The sequence below is a fragment of the Taudactylus pleione genome, unplaced genomic scaffold, assembly GCF_031769625.1.
Source record: "Taudactylus pleione unplaced genomic scaffold, aTauple2 ptg000156l, whole genome shotgun sequence".
Taxonomy (NCBI): Eukaryota; Metazoa; Chordata; class Amphibia; order Anura; family Myobatrachidae; genus Taudactylus; species Taudactylus pleione.
In genome coordinates, this window is record NW_028284558.1 from 19,346,877 (window position 1) to 19,366,105 (window position 19,229).

Sequence of the window (19,229 nt, forward strand, 5' to 3'; positions counted from 1 at the left end):
CACCAATGGTAGATGCTTTTGCCATCGATGGTAGAGAAGAAATGGTTCTCTACCATTCGATGACACAGAGCCTGGTAAAACTTTTTTTGTATTATTTATTTGGTGCCACGACAGAACATAGATCTGCCCCTGATGCAACCTGTGAAGTCTGTCCCCCAAATTTGATTGGTTCACTGTCCCTTGAGTCAGAGAGTAGGGGTGACCATATGTTGGCAAAACCATTGATGGTTCACCATCGATTATGTTATACCATTGATGTTAGCTGCTAATAGCACCATCGATGGTTAGTTGCCAACAGTATCATTGATGGTTAACATACCAATGGCCATCCCTACATAGTAGTGCCTCTGTTCCCCCCGTGTGCAATGATTTTCCGATATATTGATTTTCTGATATATTGAAAAAACTGTTATTGAGAAATCGCTATTAGTATTGATAGTTTCATGAATTTTTTGGATTTTGGTTAATATTTTCAAGTTCAAGTTGATGCACAGTATACCATGTAAAATGGTTATTTTTATGGTATATTGTGTTTAAAAAAATATATACAGTATATATTTTTTAAATTGTGTTGGATAAGTGTTAAATAGATGTTCTTGACCTAATTCAATCATAAAAAAACTGACAATTTCAGAGCAGTTTTTGGAAAAAATATTAGCCAGTTAAGTGGTTAAGGAACAAAATGATTAAAGATAATGTATAAAATTACCTTCAGGCTTTGTTTATAAGGTTTATATGAAACATAAATGAATTTCATGAATGTACACAAACTGTGGGTCTCATTCAGACCCGCTCGCAAGCGGGTCGATTTACCCAAATGCGCATGCGCACGACGGAGGCGCCTCCATCGTGTGCATGCGCGAGACCCGGCAAGCGACGGGGAAGCCGTCACTCGGGGTCTCGCACCAAAGGGGGCGTGCTGTCGATGGTGAGTGACAGCACGCCCCCTTTGGTGAGCATGCCGGGGGCTTGGCTGCCCAGACGGAGGCGTTCCCATGGGAACGCCTACCGTCTGGGTCCGGCTCCACTGACATCCCTAGTGATGTCAGTGGGAGTGTTTTTGGCTCTGATAGAGCCAAAAGCACTCCGGGCTTGCGGCAGACGAAACCCTACCACAAGGGTCTTGTCGCAAACCGATGGTCGCGATGGTCTTGACCATCGCGACCATCTTTTTGGCCGCTCGCATAAGCTGTGGGTGGTCACCCACAGCCATGCGAGCAGCCAGGAGGCAGCTCCATTTTAAGCTAGGCCGGCCCTGATTCAGAGCGAGAGCTCTGGTCAGAGCATCCGGCTCTGAATCAGGCCCTGTGTTTGATGAAAAAAATATTAAAAATATTGTATAAAATTACCTTCAAGCTATGTGTATAAGGAGTATATGAAACATAAATGCATTCATTGTTTAGACTTGGCACCCAAATTCATTCTCATTATGGTTTACATATATTCCAAATTACGGAAAAATCCGATATCAGAAATGCTCAACTCAACCTGTGCGTATATATATATATGAGCGGTTTTACTCTGGGAACCCTTTAATGGAGTCTGCAGGAGACGAAACTAATAAGGGAGTTTCATACTCTTGCCACTTGAACTTTTATTCTCCTGAAGTAAGATAAGCTCTTTTAAATTTTCTGCTGAAATATTTGTTGCTCTTTTAAAAATACTGTTTTTGACCATTTAAGAATTAGTACATATATTCTAAGCAGCCGATGAATCATTGTTGTTTTTATGTTTGTTTATTGTACGGACCTTTTGTTTTATCATTAATAAATTGTGTACTTCCCTTTTTAATATATTTATGATTGCACATTTTTTATTATATGACATTGGCACATTACTATATTAAGCACTTTATTTGAGTAAACTTCGCAGGTCGCTGTACCAGCCATATATTTTTAAATTTGTTCACAGTATATTACCCATACTTTAATTGGTAGTAAGCTGACGCCCTTTCTGGGAGGGCATTGCGGTTTTGTGTGTTTGGGGAATTTTTCTATATTGTTAGGCATATATTAATTGGCGCTGTTCCTTATACTTTTTTCATTATATATATATATATATTTTTTTTTTTTTGGAAGAAATGTTTTATTCTCTGTTGGTAACCTACCCTGAGGGACAGTGGCGGAGCATGGAGGGGGTAGCAGGAAGCTTGCCTCTTCTGGAGGCTTTCCTCAAATAAGTTTGCATTTTTCAGCTAGAAGTCATTCTATTATGGCTAAATTTTCCTCTTATTATTGCGGAACTTACCACATCTCTATGATTAGCAAGTCGGCCCTGACGTTTACAGGTACCAGACATGCGATATAGGTAAGAAGAGTGAGAACTGCTAGAGAAATCATAGATTTCTCACCGGTAATGCTCTTTATGAACAAGACGATGTGGAGAAAACCCCTTATATTAAGGCACATCTTTCATAAAGTGGTTTTCTCTGCTCTATGTATAGACCCCTCAGTGCACCAGGAGTGACAGGTGATCTTTTTAGGGGCTGGTGCAGGATGAGCAAAAAGCCAGACAGCACATACCCTGAAAAAGTGCAATGTACACTTTAAAATCCTTATTAAATCTACCAACAAGAAAGTAAATGTACATTTTTGTAGCAAGCAAATTAGCTCCATTTTCATTAATTCTCTACATTCATTGCATATTCCAGTCTCTCCAGCCTGCCGCCTAACTACTGTATAAGCCCTGTAAATAAAATGATATAATTAGAAAAAAAAAAAAAAAATATATATATATATATATATGTAATGTTGGGTTGATGTTGCGCTCCTTCTTCATTACAGTTGGTGCAGCATTCATCACGCGTGGCCGCAATAACACTGCTTGAACATTCTCTATTTTCACTCTCTAAGTATGAGGTTTTCTACGTTACATTAGACCTGTCATTGCCCTTGTCCTCTAGAGATGATTTTAATATTTTGAATTATGGTGCTTGGACAAGACTTAGCTAAATATTTAATGCTGATGTGCTGCTTTGGATTGAGTGTGCTGTGAAATTCTACAGACATTATCTGGAGGGTCCCTGGTAAACGCTCTCCTTGTGTTCCTTGAACAGATCTTGATGTCCTCGTTTTGCAAACAATTGCATTCTGAAATATGGCCATTTGTTTAACAGGCTTACAATTCAGTGGAAATAATTGGCACTTACTTTTGCAGTCTAGTTCATCAGAGTTGTCCCCACAATCATCTTCGTCATCACATACTTTATTGTTAGAAATACATCTCCTATTCCCACAAAGCTTGTAGCCTCTCCAGCAGCTCCGGTTTTCTGGTAAAAGGAATAGAAACAAACATAAGGGTAGTTTATGCTATTAAAAAAAATCATAAAATGGAGTAAAACTGTGTAAAAATGTTTTTGTTTTTTTGCAAGGAATTCCATTCAAAACAGTTTAGCAGCGCCTAACACAGGGACTGCAGTATGAGGCACTTTGTCATCATATTTATTTGTTTGACATTACCATTGGACAATTGTATTTAGTTATTTCTTTTTGATTTTTGTAATTATCTGGAAAACAGGTGGCGCACACACACACACACCCCCACACACACACACACTTGATGCTTGCAAGCAAAGACCACTTACTGTGTTTATCTATCTTGTTATACTCGTATTAATGTGTTAGTTCCCAAGTGTAAAGTGTATAGGGTATGCCAAATAAATGATAAATATATATTTATAAATACTGTAAACCACAACAATTATACATTTATTACAAGTACTTAAGTATGCATGTATAAATATACTATATATATATATATATATATATATATGCAGCAAACATGAATATCATTTGTACGGCAACACTTATCAAACTATATAAGTTACGGATGGCTTATGGAGTAGCATGTTTTTGCCCCTAAACTATTTTAATATCAAAGCAATAGAAAACAAAACGGATAAAACAGATGAACTGCAAAGAGAATATATCTCAAACTGTGAGCAGCTAGACCATCTCAAACATGTCCACTAGAATACAAAGCTCAGTCATGCACAGATATGAGAAGCCTCTGATCCTTTTTCCAAACATTATCCCACCCACACCCCAAGCTATTAAAAATAACTGTCAAACACGTCAACAATTTATTCAAAACAGATATAAAAATTATCTTGTATCATAAGTTACTTTTCTCATTATTTTATTAGTCATTTCTACAAATGTATTTATTATGTATTTCTATTCTAAGCAAGACGTATTTTGTCTCTTTAGCTACATCTATTAAAACAGAAAACCATTTTTCCAAAAGGCTTTGAAAGACTTCATTAGCATTTACGTTTATGTAAACCTTGCTTGGGGTAATGTAACATCCAGAGGTCAGATAATATGCAGATCTATTGATAATTGCTATTTACTTTGTCAAAACAGCAATAAACTTACATTTCAAGTATGGCACAAAAACGTTTAATTGATCTGACATTTGCACCCGTTTGGGACTGCGAACAGAGGGCCTGATTCAGCAGCGTACACAATAGCGATATCGAATGCAGTTGAGCGATTGCCATTGCACATGCATACAAGCCACACTGCACATGCGATTACGGGCGCTCAAGAGAATCCATCACAAAGTGAGTGACAGGCTGTCAGTGTTTGGGGGTGGTGACAGCGGACCTGTCAGAAAAACGCAGGTGTGCCGATTCATGAGCAGTGGAATAAATGAGTAGCTGTGATTGCTTACACAACAGCTCTCTGAGCGACGAGGCTTGCAGTTTCTGCGACTGGTTAGAATTGCTATAAATACTGTGTGATGGGCCGATGTGCGTTGATAGCACCGATGTATACACAGAAGTGCGAGGTTGGACGGATGTGAGAAAGCAGCAGTGGGCGTCTTTATGCCGGCTGAGCTGTGGCAAGCATTAGCATATTTTCACAGCTGCGATTGCAATTGTGATCCGTACTGAATGAGGGCCAGAGAGCACACACGCTGTTACACTGCAGGAAACAGAAAAATGCTGGCTATATAAATAATGTTATTATTATTATTATTATTATTATTATTATTATTATTATTATCATCATCTAATGATGAGACACACCACAAGCTCTGTCGTTTTTACAAGCAAAACGTTTCCGTATCTGAAGTGGGCATCGACTCGCAAAACGCTTAATACTTTGGAAACTGTGATTGACAGAACCTGTGAGATGTTGCCTGCTCCAAATACCTTTATTTTGGCATTAATAAATAATTTTGGAAGATATATCTAGTTATCTACCTTTGTCAGACTATTCACTCTATCATGTACCACCATTGGGCTATTGGTCCTAACAGAGAGATAGATGTCAAGAACATTGGTATTCAATATAACTTTATCTTGTCAACCTGCGCCCAAGAGTTTACCCCTTTTTTTTTAGATTGGGTGATGCTATTCTGTCTTTTTTTTTTTAAAACTAGAGAGTTTACCAATAATTATTGTAATGCTTATGTTGCATTTGATGTAGGGCTTTCCTTGTTCTGCTTTATTTTTCCCAGGAGAAAACCCTTTTTTTTACCCCAAATTTTTAACGCTCAATTAGTATATACTTTTTTCCATAAACAAAATTGCTGTTGAACCCAATGTTACATTTGGTTTCCTTTAAAAGCTTTATCTTATTTGAGAATTTAAAGGAAGCACTTTATTAGGGCGATTTTATGGTTCTGACATACAGTAAAATGTTCTTAGTTATATTATCCCACTAGCACAAATATGTTGTTGCTAATAGTAACCAATATGACAGTAGACTTAATGAGTCTTAGGGCAATATTTACTAAAGTGAGAGTTTTTAGAAGTGGAGATGTTTCTCATAGCAACCAATCAGATTCTAGCTATTATCTTCTAGAAGGTGCCATTTAAAGGTTAAGTAGAACTGACTGGTTGCTATGGGCAACATCTCCACTTCTAAAAACTCTCACTTTAGTAAATATACCCCTTAATGTCTGGTTGTTCAAGATTTACAAATAAGAAGCGTATGTACTTGTCCGCGAAATGCCCACCTCAAAAATAATCACCAACATAGTATAGTTACTCAGCGTTGTATATTACAAGAATGACAAAACAAACAATTAAATAACATACAACGAAAATAAAATAATAGTCATCAATCTAGATTAATGAGCTATTTCTGTCACAATTCCAGACAGCTGCTTACAGATGGTCAATTTACTATAACCATAATTTGCACTTAAGTTTTATATAACTAACCTGAAAAAGTGTAATTTCCTCTGTAAAGATAATTAGAGTTTTCTCAGCAAGTGTTCACTTAAAAAAAGAGCATTTAAATCTTGTATCCACTATAATTAAATTTATGAAGATCACTTATGTTAACTGAACTGTGGCAATCACTGTAATATTGAAAGTCGTTTCTAACTAATGGTATGAAGTTCATTTATTACTTCCTTTTTTTGGTTGGTAGAGATAATTTAAATAAACAATAGTTAATAGAATTCCCTTATTAATATAATGAACATTCAACACTAAATACTATTTATGTATTTGTAGTCCTTATACAGATACGGTAGTGGTACTGTAACTACTTCCAGAATAATCCAGCCTGTGACAACACTAGAAAAGTGTCAAGTATCGTCACAGGCCGGAATATCCTAGACATAACCTTCTCACCAATAGTTGTTTACCTTGGATCCAGCCTTCAATACCTTTGTCAGTTTCCTGCCATTTTACATGTTTCCATTGCTACAGCCTCTGCTGTAGCAGACTCTGCAGGCAATATGTTGCTGGTGGGGAAAGTGCTGCAGACAAGTCTGAATGCTCCTGCCAGCCCAGTCTTTAATAATGCAGTGTGTTCCCCAACGACAACATGCTGCTAACAGAAGCATGCACAAGCATTTATGGAGGTCCCCTTAATAGATCTCTCCGCTCTGCCCTGTTCGAGTCCATGATGAAATTAAGCCCCCAAAATATAGACTGCAAGCAGAGTGTCACCTATTGCTTCTCCTATCATGCCCTTCAGGCTACTGTCAATAGGTCCAACCCAATATATATTGACACTGGGACTTTGAACATCAGCAACCTGAAGCTGTATGATGATGGCAGCAGAAGCTGTAGTGCTGATATACAATGTGCAGATTTGCACGCTCAAATCTCAGCGGGTAACAGATTTGGAAAGTCCATAAACTCTCTGCTGCCTGTCTTTGTTATTAGATTAATAAGGACATTGCAGCATGTGATGGGGAAGTGACTCAGGGCGGGATGTACAAAAGGAAAAATGCGGTAAAAACCAAGTTTTTGTGGGTTTTACCGCATTTCCATATGTACTAAGCCCTGGCCACCCTATTATTGGTGCGGGGGGTAATGCCAGAAAAACCTGGTGTTACCCTATCAAAGCCTATGGACTTCTTACCACACCCCGCACCCGACGCTTCGCCGCCGCCGCCGCCACCTGACTCACCATGGTCGCTGGCCGTGCTCCTCCTGAGTCCTCCGCCTCCTCCTAATCTTCTTCCAGGTGCAGAGAGGAGGAGGAGGAGCCCAGGACTTCCTGCACAGGTCACAAGCAGGAGAAGTTCCCAGGGCTCGGAGGGCCCCCTCACCGGGCGTCGGCTGCTTCACAAAGGGCAGCTCTTATCGCAAGAGCTGTCCTTTGCGATACTAATAACTTATACGATTAGTAAGGTTGCGGTGACTGGCGGAATGGTCACCGCAACCTTAGTACATCCCGCCCATAATGTGACAAGGGTCATGGAGGCAAGTGGCAAGCCACAGACTGATAACTATATAGTGCAGGCCCATATAAAGCTGTTTAAGGAAGTTTGTGGTGTCAAAACAAACCTTGATTAATGTGTGTGTTGTGAATGCTCTAAAACACCTATTGATAAAGTTCTATGTGCTGCAATATTTCAATTGGCTACTGGTGGTTCTAGCTCTGTGAATGCTGCAATGGTCCAATTGGCTATTGGTTCCTCTATCTTTGTGAATGCTGCAATGATCCTATTGGTTATTGGTTGTTCTTGCTCTCTGAATGCTGCAACAATCCCATTGGCTATTGTTTGTTCTCGCTCTGTGAGTGCTGATATGATCCCATTGGCTATTGGTTCTTGCTCTGTAAATGCTGCAATGGTCCTATTGGCAATTGTTTGTTCTCACTCTGTGACTGCTGCAATGGTCACATTGGCTTATGGTTGTTATCACCCTCTGAATACTACAATGATCACATTGGCTATTGGTTGTTCTCGCTCTGTGAATGCTGCAATAGTCCAATTGGTTATTTATTGTTCTAGCTTTGTGGATGCTACAATATTGCAATACTTGGATGTTGGTCCAAACCATATCAAAATTAAAGTCCCTGGCTGTATAGACTGCAAAATTTAATTAATGTGTATGTATAACTAGCAAAAACAGATACAGGTTGAGTCTCCCATATCCAAAATGCTTGGGACCAGGGGTATTTTGGATATCAGAATATTCCGTATTTTGGAATAATTGCATATTATAATGAAATGTCTTGGAAATGGGACCCAAATATACACACAGAATGCATTTATGTGTTATATACACCTTATACACACAGCCTGCAGGTCATTTTAGACAATATTTTTTATAATTTTATGCATCAAAAAAAGTTTGTGTACATACATGAAATTCATTTATGTTTCATATACACCTTATACACACAGCTTGAAGGTTATTTTACACAATATTTTTAATAATTTGTGCCTTAGACAAAGTTTATGTACATTAAACCATCAAAAGTCAAAGGTTTCATTATCTCAGTCATGCTGAAAATATTCCGTATTTCGGAATATTCCGTATTTCGGAATATTTGGATATGGGAGACTCAACCTGTAGTAAGTTAAAAAGGGGATACAATGCAGTTTAGAGACTGGTTTATTTGTGACCATTTATTTCTCACGATCTAGAATAATTTGTCTTCTTAACAGCTTTCTGGATTTTTTAGGGATGTTTCAAAATGTTCTTATTAGTCAAATAATTCTTTGGATATCTTTTTAGATATATTTCTAGACTTTCTGTTCTTCTGCAATACACAACTACAGTCTAGGGGATGACACAAAGTGAATTTATCAGAGAGAAAAGAAATTAAATGTACAGTTCAGGAGGATAACTGAGCAAGTACGGGGTGTTGTGAGAGGGCTCTGGGCAGATTTCAAGCTGGTTTTAAAAAAACAAAGAAATATAAAAATGTTTCTTAAACTTTATATTAAATTGACACATATTAACAGAGAGAATAACTGCTGCCAGATATTTTATACTGTGAACCCGATTCTCCAACAATTTTATATTACATCGCCCTCTGAAATAAATTACAGTTTGTAGCTTTCAGCTATACAAACTTTTCGAACAAATAGAACAACTTAAAACCTTTCTACAGGAGGTCGTGAACTTTCGCACTTGTGATGGAAATTTCTTCCCTGAAGTCACAAAGAAGAACTGTCGATTTGTAAATAGCCGGGGGTCTCCATTATAGAATAGGGCTGATGTTATATCACTTCTGCATACTCTACATGAACAAATTCTCTATGGCATTGATAAACCAAAGAAAAACCATCACAATTGCTTCATAATAACCTTCAAATTTTCCATATAATTGAAAAAAATGTTTTTACATTGTTACCACATTTAGTTTACAAATAGAATATATTAATACTGCATACAGCACTCATATTGCACAAATTGCTTCTAAATATGCTTTGTAAGTGTTGATGGATGCCCTTGAGGACAGATATTATACCTAAAAATAAACAGATTATTATTATTTGCCTGCTTTGCTGAAGGCAAATTTGTAGAACTACAGTATATTTAAGAATTCTCCTTATATCTAATCTTACTTGAGAATATATTTATCCAAATAGATACTGCAGAGTAACATAAGAAATAAAAATAAAAATATATGACACAGATAAGAAAACAAAGGTATTTTGTAAGTCAAAATACCTACTATATATATATATATATATATATATATATATATATATATATATATATATATATATATATATATATATATATGCAGTGATCAAAGTAGCGATCTCATACAGAAGGGTCTTTTTATTCTTTAAATAGATATTTAAGTATCTTCTTTTCAAAAGCAGGCTGCAGGGAAAACAAGTATGGCTGCCAGACACAGGCTCACAGCTCTTAACATGTCACATGAGAGGAGAAGAATGAAGGGAGGATGGCAAAGTGTGAACAGACCTTCGTGGAGCAATCTAAAGCCTCTGCTATAGCAGTCTCTTAACACTGCGGAAAATCTGAAGCATTAGCAATCATTATTTACAGTCTGAAAAAAAAATCAGGGAGCAATTGTGAAGATTAAGGGCCTGATTCAGACCCACTCGCAAGCGGCTGTCCGCTCGCAAGTGGGTCGATGTTGTGCACTGCGCATGCGCTAGACGCGACGAGCGAAGGAAAGTCCTTCGCTCGTTGTGTCTGATCAAAGGGGGCGTGCTGTCGATGTTGATTGACAGCACGCCCCCTTTGGTGGGCGTGCCGGGGGCGTGCCTCCCTGACGGGGGCGTTCCCAAGGGAACGCCTACCGTCAGAAGCCGGCCCACTGACATCACTAGTGATGTCAGTGGGAGTGATTTTGGCTCTGATAGAGCCAAAATCACTCCGGGCCTTGCGGTTGAAAACCTCAACCGCAGGCTCCGGCTCGCAGTTTCGATGGTCGCGAAGGTCACGACCATCGCGGCAATCAAACTGCACGCTCGTATAGGCTGTGGGTGGTGACCCTCAAATATACGAGCGTCCAAGAGGACGCTCCATAATTATGGAGGGCGGCCCTCTATCAGAGCGTGCGCTCTGCTCAGAGCGTACGGCTCTGAATGAGGGCCTAAGATCCTTCTTATAGCCTGCCTCAGTGATTTATGTTTAAAAAAACTAAAACTTATGTTTCATGGGATTGCAGCTTTAAATAATATAGGAGTCAAAGACAAGCATTAAATCTGTCTTGCTGATGACAACTTGTATGTATGTACACCAAGCATTGACAATATGGGGTAAATTTACTAAGATGGGAGTTCTATTAAGAAGTGATGTTGCCCATAGCAATCAATCAAATTCTAGGTATTATTTTCTAGAAGGTGCTAGATAAATGAGAAATAGAATTTGATTGGTTGCTATGGGCAACATCACTTCTTAAATAGAACTTCCATCTTAGTAAATTTAACTCTATATATCCTGATTATCTGATCTTAGCCCTATAGTAATTTCCTGTCCAATTTCCAACTTGATGTTTCACATAGCCAACCTTATACTCTGCACACACATAGTTGTAGCTGCAAGTCTACTTGTAAGTAGTGATGGAAGAGAAGGACTGATGGAAAAGATATTAAAAGGGGTACCTGCTCACATGCTGGTTCAAAATAACAGGAGAAGTGTTGCCACAGATTAAAAGTGCCATGTGTTGCTACATAATAACAGTGGTATATGTTCTCGAGTAATACACATTCACTGTATGGATGATAAAAACTGGTAGTCTATTCAGTGTTGATTTGTCACCTTCAAAAAGTGGGGTTAGCCATTTTGTGGACTAAACTAATATACATGAGCATGTAATCTATCCACTCACTACGAACCAGTGCCTCCTCAATAAAGTTGTCTCTCGTGAATATTAGACAGTGCTCTAGTGATGTTATTGGTATCTAGCAAATTGGTAGTTTGCAACAGAGCTTAGAGTGGGCTGGGATGGGGCAAACTGTATTGGTAGGCAGAACAAATTCCACCTCAGCCACAACCCTGAACAGTGAGTGGCTGCGCTAGGCAAGGGACACCTCTTCTCAGAGGAGTCCCACAGACAGCCCGCACTGCTGGCAGCACTAGTGTCTGTCAAGTCATGGCCACCACCCCCTTCTTGTGGCTCCATGGATTTTCTTTTTGTGTCACGGTGTACATGATGTACTGATGTTGGGCATGGCACTGGACAGAAACAGGGAGCATAACCTGAACAGATACAAGGGGGTGAACCAGAGTGACACACAGAGCTGAGCTGGAGAGATCAATGAGGGTGAACCAGAGTCACACAGGTAGCTGAGCAGGACAGACACAGGGTGGTAAGCTAGAGGGGATGCCACTGAAGAGATTAGGAGGATGATGCTGAATACATGCAGGAGGATGGTGCCAGATAGAACCATGGGGGATGGTGTTGGAGAAACACATGGGGGTTGCACTGGTGAGATGCATGGGGGGTGGTGCTGGAGAGATGAAGGGGAGTTGGCACTGGAGAGACACGGGGTGGTGCTCTAGAGATACAAGGGGATGGCACTGTAGAGATGCTGGAGGTTAGCACTGAAGAGACAAAGGAGGACGGTGTCCCTCCAGGATGTTTGATCAGGAAAGTTCACATTTTCCCCTGCCCCAAAACTTCTATTACTATGTATTAACTGGCTGAATCTCTGCTGTATGAAGATGACATATTATTACTACACAAACAGGTGACTTATGATGATCTCCTATATGCATACTGAATGCCGACTCAAGACACTGTCTGCCCAGGGAGGCTCCGGTTGCCCTTTGCAGTGAAACCACCATAATGGTAAGAAAATACTCTCAAACACAAGGGGTTAATAGGGGTTGCAAAATATAAAAAAAATATGTTACCGAAGAGACAAAGACTTGTTTGATGGGAACCCATAAATAAAACTCAGATGGATGGCAGAAAAATTACTAAGTGACTTTGATGACATAGAACAAATCTTTCTTTTGACGTGACCTAACATTGAAGTCTTAGCTGGTAGAAAGAGTGTTAAAAAAATCTAAAATGTATTTAACACGATCATAGGGCCTGATTCAGAGTCGGACGCAATTAGCGCTCGCTCGTCCAGAAAATAGGGGTGGCTATTCAAATGAACCATTCGCTCTTTGCGGTCTGTTCACGCCTCTATGTCTGAACGAGCGAACAAAACTTGCGTACGTTTTTTGGGAAACTACGCCCCCTGGCCGCTCGCATCCTACGTCATGTCCGCTATTTATTAGATTAATCGAGTACATCGACCAGGGTATGAACTGCTCGCTATTCTTGTGGTTGGTTTTTGCTACCACAATTTTGCGAGCAGTTCTGGCTATAAAATAACCCAGTGACGTGGTCAATGATGCTGCTGTTTTAATTATGCACAACCATAAAACGCCCGTTTTGACCTTTAAGCACGCCTGCGATCGGATCTCCACTCCCCGTTTTCAAACACCTTCCCCTGTTACCACCCACATACGCCTCATCCTGTCACTCAAATTATCAGGCACTCGCTATTTTGCGAGCACATGAATTTCGGCCGCACTGACTGGTTCGCGCATGCGTATAACGATCCGTACGCATGCGCAGTTGGACAAACATCGCTCGGAGCGAACGAGCTGCCGCTTACGAGTGGCTCTGAATCAGGCCCATAGTCCCTAAAGCTTCTGGGGGCCTAAGCGACCCCCAGGCTCCCGGCCATTCACTTAGAATTTTCCTATATACTGTACCACAGCGCATGTGTGTATGTATGTACATGTTATTCATCCCAGTCATACTGAGGTATTACCATCTCTTGCATTTCCCTTATAGTATTCCCAAAGTGTGTTTAAGTACCAATACAGGTTGAGTCTCCCATTTCCAAATATGCCAAAATACGGAATATTCTGAAATACAGAATTTGTTTAGCGTGACTGAGATAGTGAAACCTTTGCTTTTTGATGGTTCAATGTACACAAACTTTGTTTAAGGCACAAAATTATTAAAAATAAAGTTTAAAATTACCTTCAGGCTTTGTGTATAAGGTGTATATGAAATATAAATGAATTTCATGTATGTACACAAACTTTGTTTGAACCACAAAATTATTGAAAATATTGTATAAAATTACCTTCAGGCTCTGTGTATAATGTGTATATTAAACATGTACAGTATGTACACAAACTGTTTAAACCACAAAATTAAAGAAAATATTGTATAAAATTACCTACAGGCTGTGTATAAGGTGTATATAAAACATAAATGCATTTTGCATTTAGATTTGGGACCCATTTCCAAGATATTTCATTATGGTATGCAAATATTCCAAAATACGGAATATTCTGAAATTTAAAATACCCCTGGTCTCAAACATTTTGGATATGGGAGACTCAACCTGTATAAGTATACAAACAGCATTTTGGAGAACAGTTTTTAAGGGGCCACATTTTTTTATTTTGCTCTGGGTGCCATCAACCCTGTTTGCGCTTCTGGCAGTGATAAGACACCATCTCAGAGTAGCTCCACCTAACTTGGGTGGAGGAGAGGTCGAGTGACAGAGCAGATGAGTTCCACCACCTCTCTAGGACCACTTCAAGCCCTTGACTGCATACTGATTTAGCCCACAAAGTGTGCATAGGTTCCACTGTGCATAGATAACAAGTTATTGTACAGTAGCTGAATAATATTTTCAGATTAATGGTGCAGACATATGATGTTAAAATGTAAAAGAAACATAAAAACTGAAAACTTACCACAATATGACTGTTTTTCATCTGACCTGTCTTTGCAATGAACAATACCATCACAGGTAAGCTCGTATTCAATGCATTCGCCGTTCCCACACTCAAACTCAGAAAAAAAGTTGCAAGATGAATTTCTGGCTAAAAAAAAAAGAAGAGCACAGAGATCACTGACTGAAGTAAAAATAAGTAATAAATGTGATAGAGTATGGAACACAGATACAATAAAGGTGTTGCAAAATCAGTGTTACCACATTAAAAAGAGAATATTGTTGTTCAAAAAAGTCTAGTAAAAGGTCACATTAATCATCTGGTTTAATTCCAACTTCTCTATCCCTACTCTGCCTACTCTCCCAGGAATATTCATGGGACTATCCAATTTTGGGGAGTCCCGGGAAAACAGGTCACCCTCCTGCATCCCAGTGAAATGGGCAGGACAGGGAGAATGATAACTCGATTCCCTGCTTTGTGCTGTTGAGGCAGAGCTATCATAATGTTATTTGCATCACCCTGTCCCTAGCACTGGCTATCTGACTCACACAGAGGGTAGATATAAAATAGACAGCTCTGACTTACAATTGTGCTAAAGCAAACAAACTGTGGGCACTTAGGCCCCACACCTCTTTATGTAACTTGACCACTTACATGGAAGCAAGAAATCTGGAATAAACACCACGTCCACCAAGACATTGCATGAGACAAAGTACTACATCAGGACAGAAGCATAGCCAAACTTTGTGGGCCCTATAATAACATTTTGAAAGGGGCCCCCACCTTAATGCTTCTAGAGAAACACCATTCTCTGCAGCTGTTCACTTTATACTCCATAGTAATGCTCTGGTTTATTTTATGCTCCAGTATTGCTCTGGTTGATTTTTTGCTCCATAGTAGTATCCTAATTAATGTTATACCCCATAGAAGTGTCATAGTTCACAATAAGCTACATTGTAGTACTTAAAATGGGGGCACTACAATGTTGCATAAAATTAACTAGGGCAACATTGAAGTGGTTCCAGTTAATTTTATGCCCCATTGTAATGCCCCCATTTTAAATTATAGTACACTCTAGTGCCCACAGTTCATACAGTGCAACACTACAGTGTCCTCAATTTATATTATGCCACATCACAGTGACATAAGTTCACAGTTCATATTATGCCACATTACAGTGTCTCCTGCTCATATTACACCATACTATAGTGCCCTCCAGTTCATACAGTATTATACCACATTACAGTGCCCAATTCAGATTATGTCATTTTACAGGCTCCTTTTACCATCATAATCTCCACTATACACATCATTCACTGAAACTGGAATGTCACCTCATTTAGGCCTGGCAACAGGTCAGACCCAATTGCTTAGCAGGCAATTCTGGGAACTTAGTAGACAACTATATAACCTGTGTCCAGGGCCCCCTAAGCTTCTGAGCACCCACATAGCAATGGCACACCCTGTACCCACTATTCTGTAGCTACGCCCATCCAGATATTGTGCATCCAAGACAGGAGATATGTTTCCTACAGACATGATAGGACATCTTAAATGCCCAGTTTGTAACTTACCACAATTGTAAGTATATACATTTTATGAATTTATAGATCCCAAACCTTCTAGCATTTGATTTATTGTGGCTGTCTTTGATGTTTTCCAGCTATTTCCATAATGTGAATAATAACCCCATTCAAATTATTATTTTAATTTCATCTATCTATAATTAATTTTTCAATATAGTGACAGATTCCTTTTAAAGGTCTGCGATAAACAGTGTAATTCATTATATTCCCAATTACAACAAGTTAGAACAGTAATTACAACAATTGTGGCATCATTTCAAGATGACAAAAAAAAATAAAATAAAAGACACAGGCGGATGTGGCAAGTAGCAGGGTTACGGGAAGGGTTAGCGTTAGGTTTATGGTTAGGCACTAGGGGGTGGGTAAGGGTTAGGCACTAAGGGGGGGAAGTTAGATTTAGGGTGCGGGGACGGGGAGGTTAGGTTTAGGCAGTAGGCAGGGAGGGTTAGGGTTATGGTGTGGGGAGGGGGAGGTTAGGTCTAGGCACTAGGGGTGGGGGTTAGGTTCAGGCACCGAGGGTTAGGGTAGGGAGAGGGGGAGGGTTAGGATGCCGACCAACAGGTGTTGGTATCATAACCCTGTCAGGATAACCGCGGCGGGATTCTGACCGCCAGGATCCCGAGCGCTGGCATCCAGTATCCATCCCAATACCTGCCCTACATTTACATTTATTACATTACGTTACATTTATATTTTTGCTTATGTCCGGACTTACATAGCCCTTATTGAACTTTGTCTATGTAAAAACATCCCGTTACAACCAATTTCCCTCTCTTTGGTTATATCTGTAAATGCGATCAAAGGGCCTGATTCAGAGATGTACACTAATGCAACTGCAGCTGCGATCTCGCACGGAATGCCACTGCGAAAATATGGTAATGTTTCCAAAGCTTACCCAAACATAGGGTCGCCAACTGCTGCCTTCTGATATGTATCCGATGATGTGCAAAAGAGAAAACATCGGTACTACTGAAGCCTATCGGCCAGCCACGCAGCATATAGGGCAAGTCAAGTCTGACCAGCCACAAACACTGCAGCTCTCCTGTCACGCTGAGAGCACTCATGCTGTGAAGGAGATGGCAATGGATAATTTATACATGACTATCAGACGGAGTTTAAATGGTCTGACATGTCTGCGTTTTTCTAATCACCTGCCTCCCCCGGTTACCACCCCCAAACGCTGACTACCTGTCACTCACTTCTCAAGTGGTTCCTATGTATGAGAGTAATAGCAGTGCATGAGCAATGCTGCTTGCGCGCATTTGTGATCAATCGTTCAATCTGAGAAAATATCGGCTTTGGGTAAATCTCTGAATCAGGCCCAATATGCATACGACTCTACATTACCTGTACTTGTGTACGCCCATCTTAGGGGCATGCACAATGCAAACTCAAGCAAAATGCGCTTTGCAAACTAGCGTACATTCAACTCTCCATCTTATGTTTATTTTATAATAATTGTTCTTTCCATGTCTAGCTTAAGTGACAGCACTGTCACACATACAGTATGTAGGTGAATGTAAGAAAAAAAAGACATGCGATATTAATGTTTTATAGCACTTGTTTTCTTTGCATTGCCTCTGGGTCTAGAATATATTACTTACTCACACATCTGTTGTCATCTAATAATATTCGGTCTCCTCTGCAGGAACAGTTGACTCGTCCATCAGCAGTGAGAAGGCAAAGGTCATGGCAACCTCCATTCATGTAGGAACAAGGAGACAATTCACCTATAAAAGGAAAAAAGACAATTCTAGCTTTAATATTCTCCTGAAAATATTTCACATATGAAAGTGTATCAAAAGAAATGTCATCTTCAGATTTAAGTCCGAGTTCTGTAATAGCATCTAACATTGTCTGGGACAAATGTTACATTTTAATAGATGCTATTTTCAAATAGTATGCTTACACTAGAGATTGATCTTACTGTCACTTATAACATCTAATGCATTCTATACTTTTACTGTAGCTTCAGTTTCTAAAGTCCAATTTCATGATTATAAAACTCACTGCAGAAATGGAAAGTTTAGCTAATCTCTTCACATATGAAAACCCAAAAGACTAAAACAATTTGTATGTATGATTTTGTTTCATATACAAAAGCATCACCTACATTAAAATAATACATGTAAAAATGATCAATTACAATAGGCAGGGCCGTAACTAGGGTGGTGCAACTAGTGCCATGGCACAGGACACTGCAGGCAGGGGGCGCTGTTTGGGCCTGTCAATTTTCCTGTCTATTATCATTCTCATTTATAGCTTCCTCTTGTTTTATCCCCAGCATCTCCTGGTCTCCCCTATCTCTTCCCTGGCCCTTTTCCATGAGGCCATGGCCCTTTTTCAGGGCATCAAAAAGTCTACTTACGACTCTGACAATAGGCACACACAACGGTGTAATGTCCAGGAATAATTAGTGAATCAAAAAGAAAACCCCCGACCACACTTTACAAAGTTAGGCAGCAAACAGAGGCATAACTGGTAAAAACGCATTTTAAATATATATGAATGACTCATCTTTTTTGCATGTAGATAATATGCTGAAATCTAACTACAAGTATACCTTAATTTGACAGCTATTTACAGTATATACAAAAACAAGATTTGTCATATGATAATTAAATATGCTTTGTGAAATATTGATTTAATTGCACTGGCATAGATACTGTATAATGGATTTAAAAAATATGTTCTCTAAATTTCGTCAGAATCTCTGACTTTATGACTCAACTGAGACTGTCAGCCTGGAAAACAAGGAGAATCTTACATTCGCTAGTGGGCATATTACAATGTAATGTGTTGAATTCTGTGCGACATTTGAAAAGCATGGTGCAGTAAGTCAAAACTCATTCTGTTTTCCTAAGCAAAGAGAAGTACTGACAGGACTTCTGTGTGTGCACTAAATAGATAGTATAGGAACCAAATAGTTTTTTCTATGAAAAACATCAGTAATTTAATTACATACTGTAGGGAGTAACTGCTACATAGGGGGGAATCCAAATGCAGTAATTTACTGCAGACTAATTGACCCCCCGGGGCTATTCAGTTAGCCCCAAAGTGAGGCCGTCTGCAGCACTAATCGATGATTTGTGTCACTACTGCACAGACAGTGAAAAAATAATTCCTGATAACTAAGTGGTTAACGGGTGCCGCGACCCTGTTAACACACAAATCCGTGAACTTTTCATGGATTCTGTGTGTTAACGCCCACTAACCAGTGTGTCAATTTAACGGGCGTTAACAAAAGTATCGGGTGAAAT

General features: G+C 39.4%; 1 protein-coding gene across 1 annotated transcript in view; it reads right to left on the bottom strand.

Annotated features, from left to right (window-relative positions):
• Positions 1–19,229, bottom strand: part of LRP1B (LDL receptor related protein 1B) — a 1,691,377-nt gene that overhangs the window by 278,494 nt on the left and 1,393,654 nt on the right. Inside the window, exons 45-47 of the mRNA XM_088474914.1 lie at positions 17,574–17,699; positions 14,405–14,533; positions 3,149–3,268 (exon numbers count right to left, since the gene is read on the bottom strand). Of these exons, the coding sequence (XP_088331040.1) occupies positions 3,149–3,268; positions 14,405–14,533; positions 17,574–17,699 (375 nt within the window). The remainder of the gene's footprint in view (positions 1–3,148; positions 3,269–14,404; positions 14,534–17,573; positions 17,700–19,229) is intronic.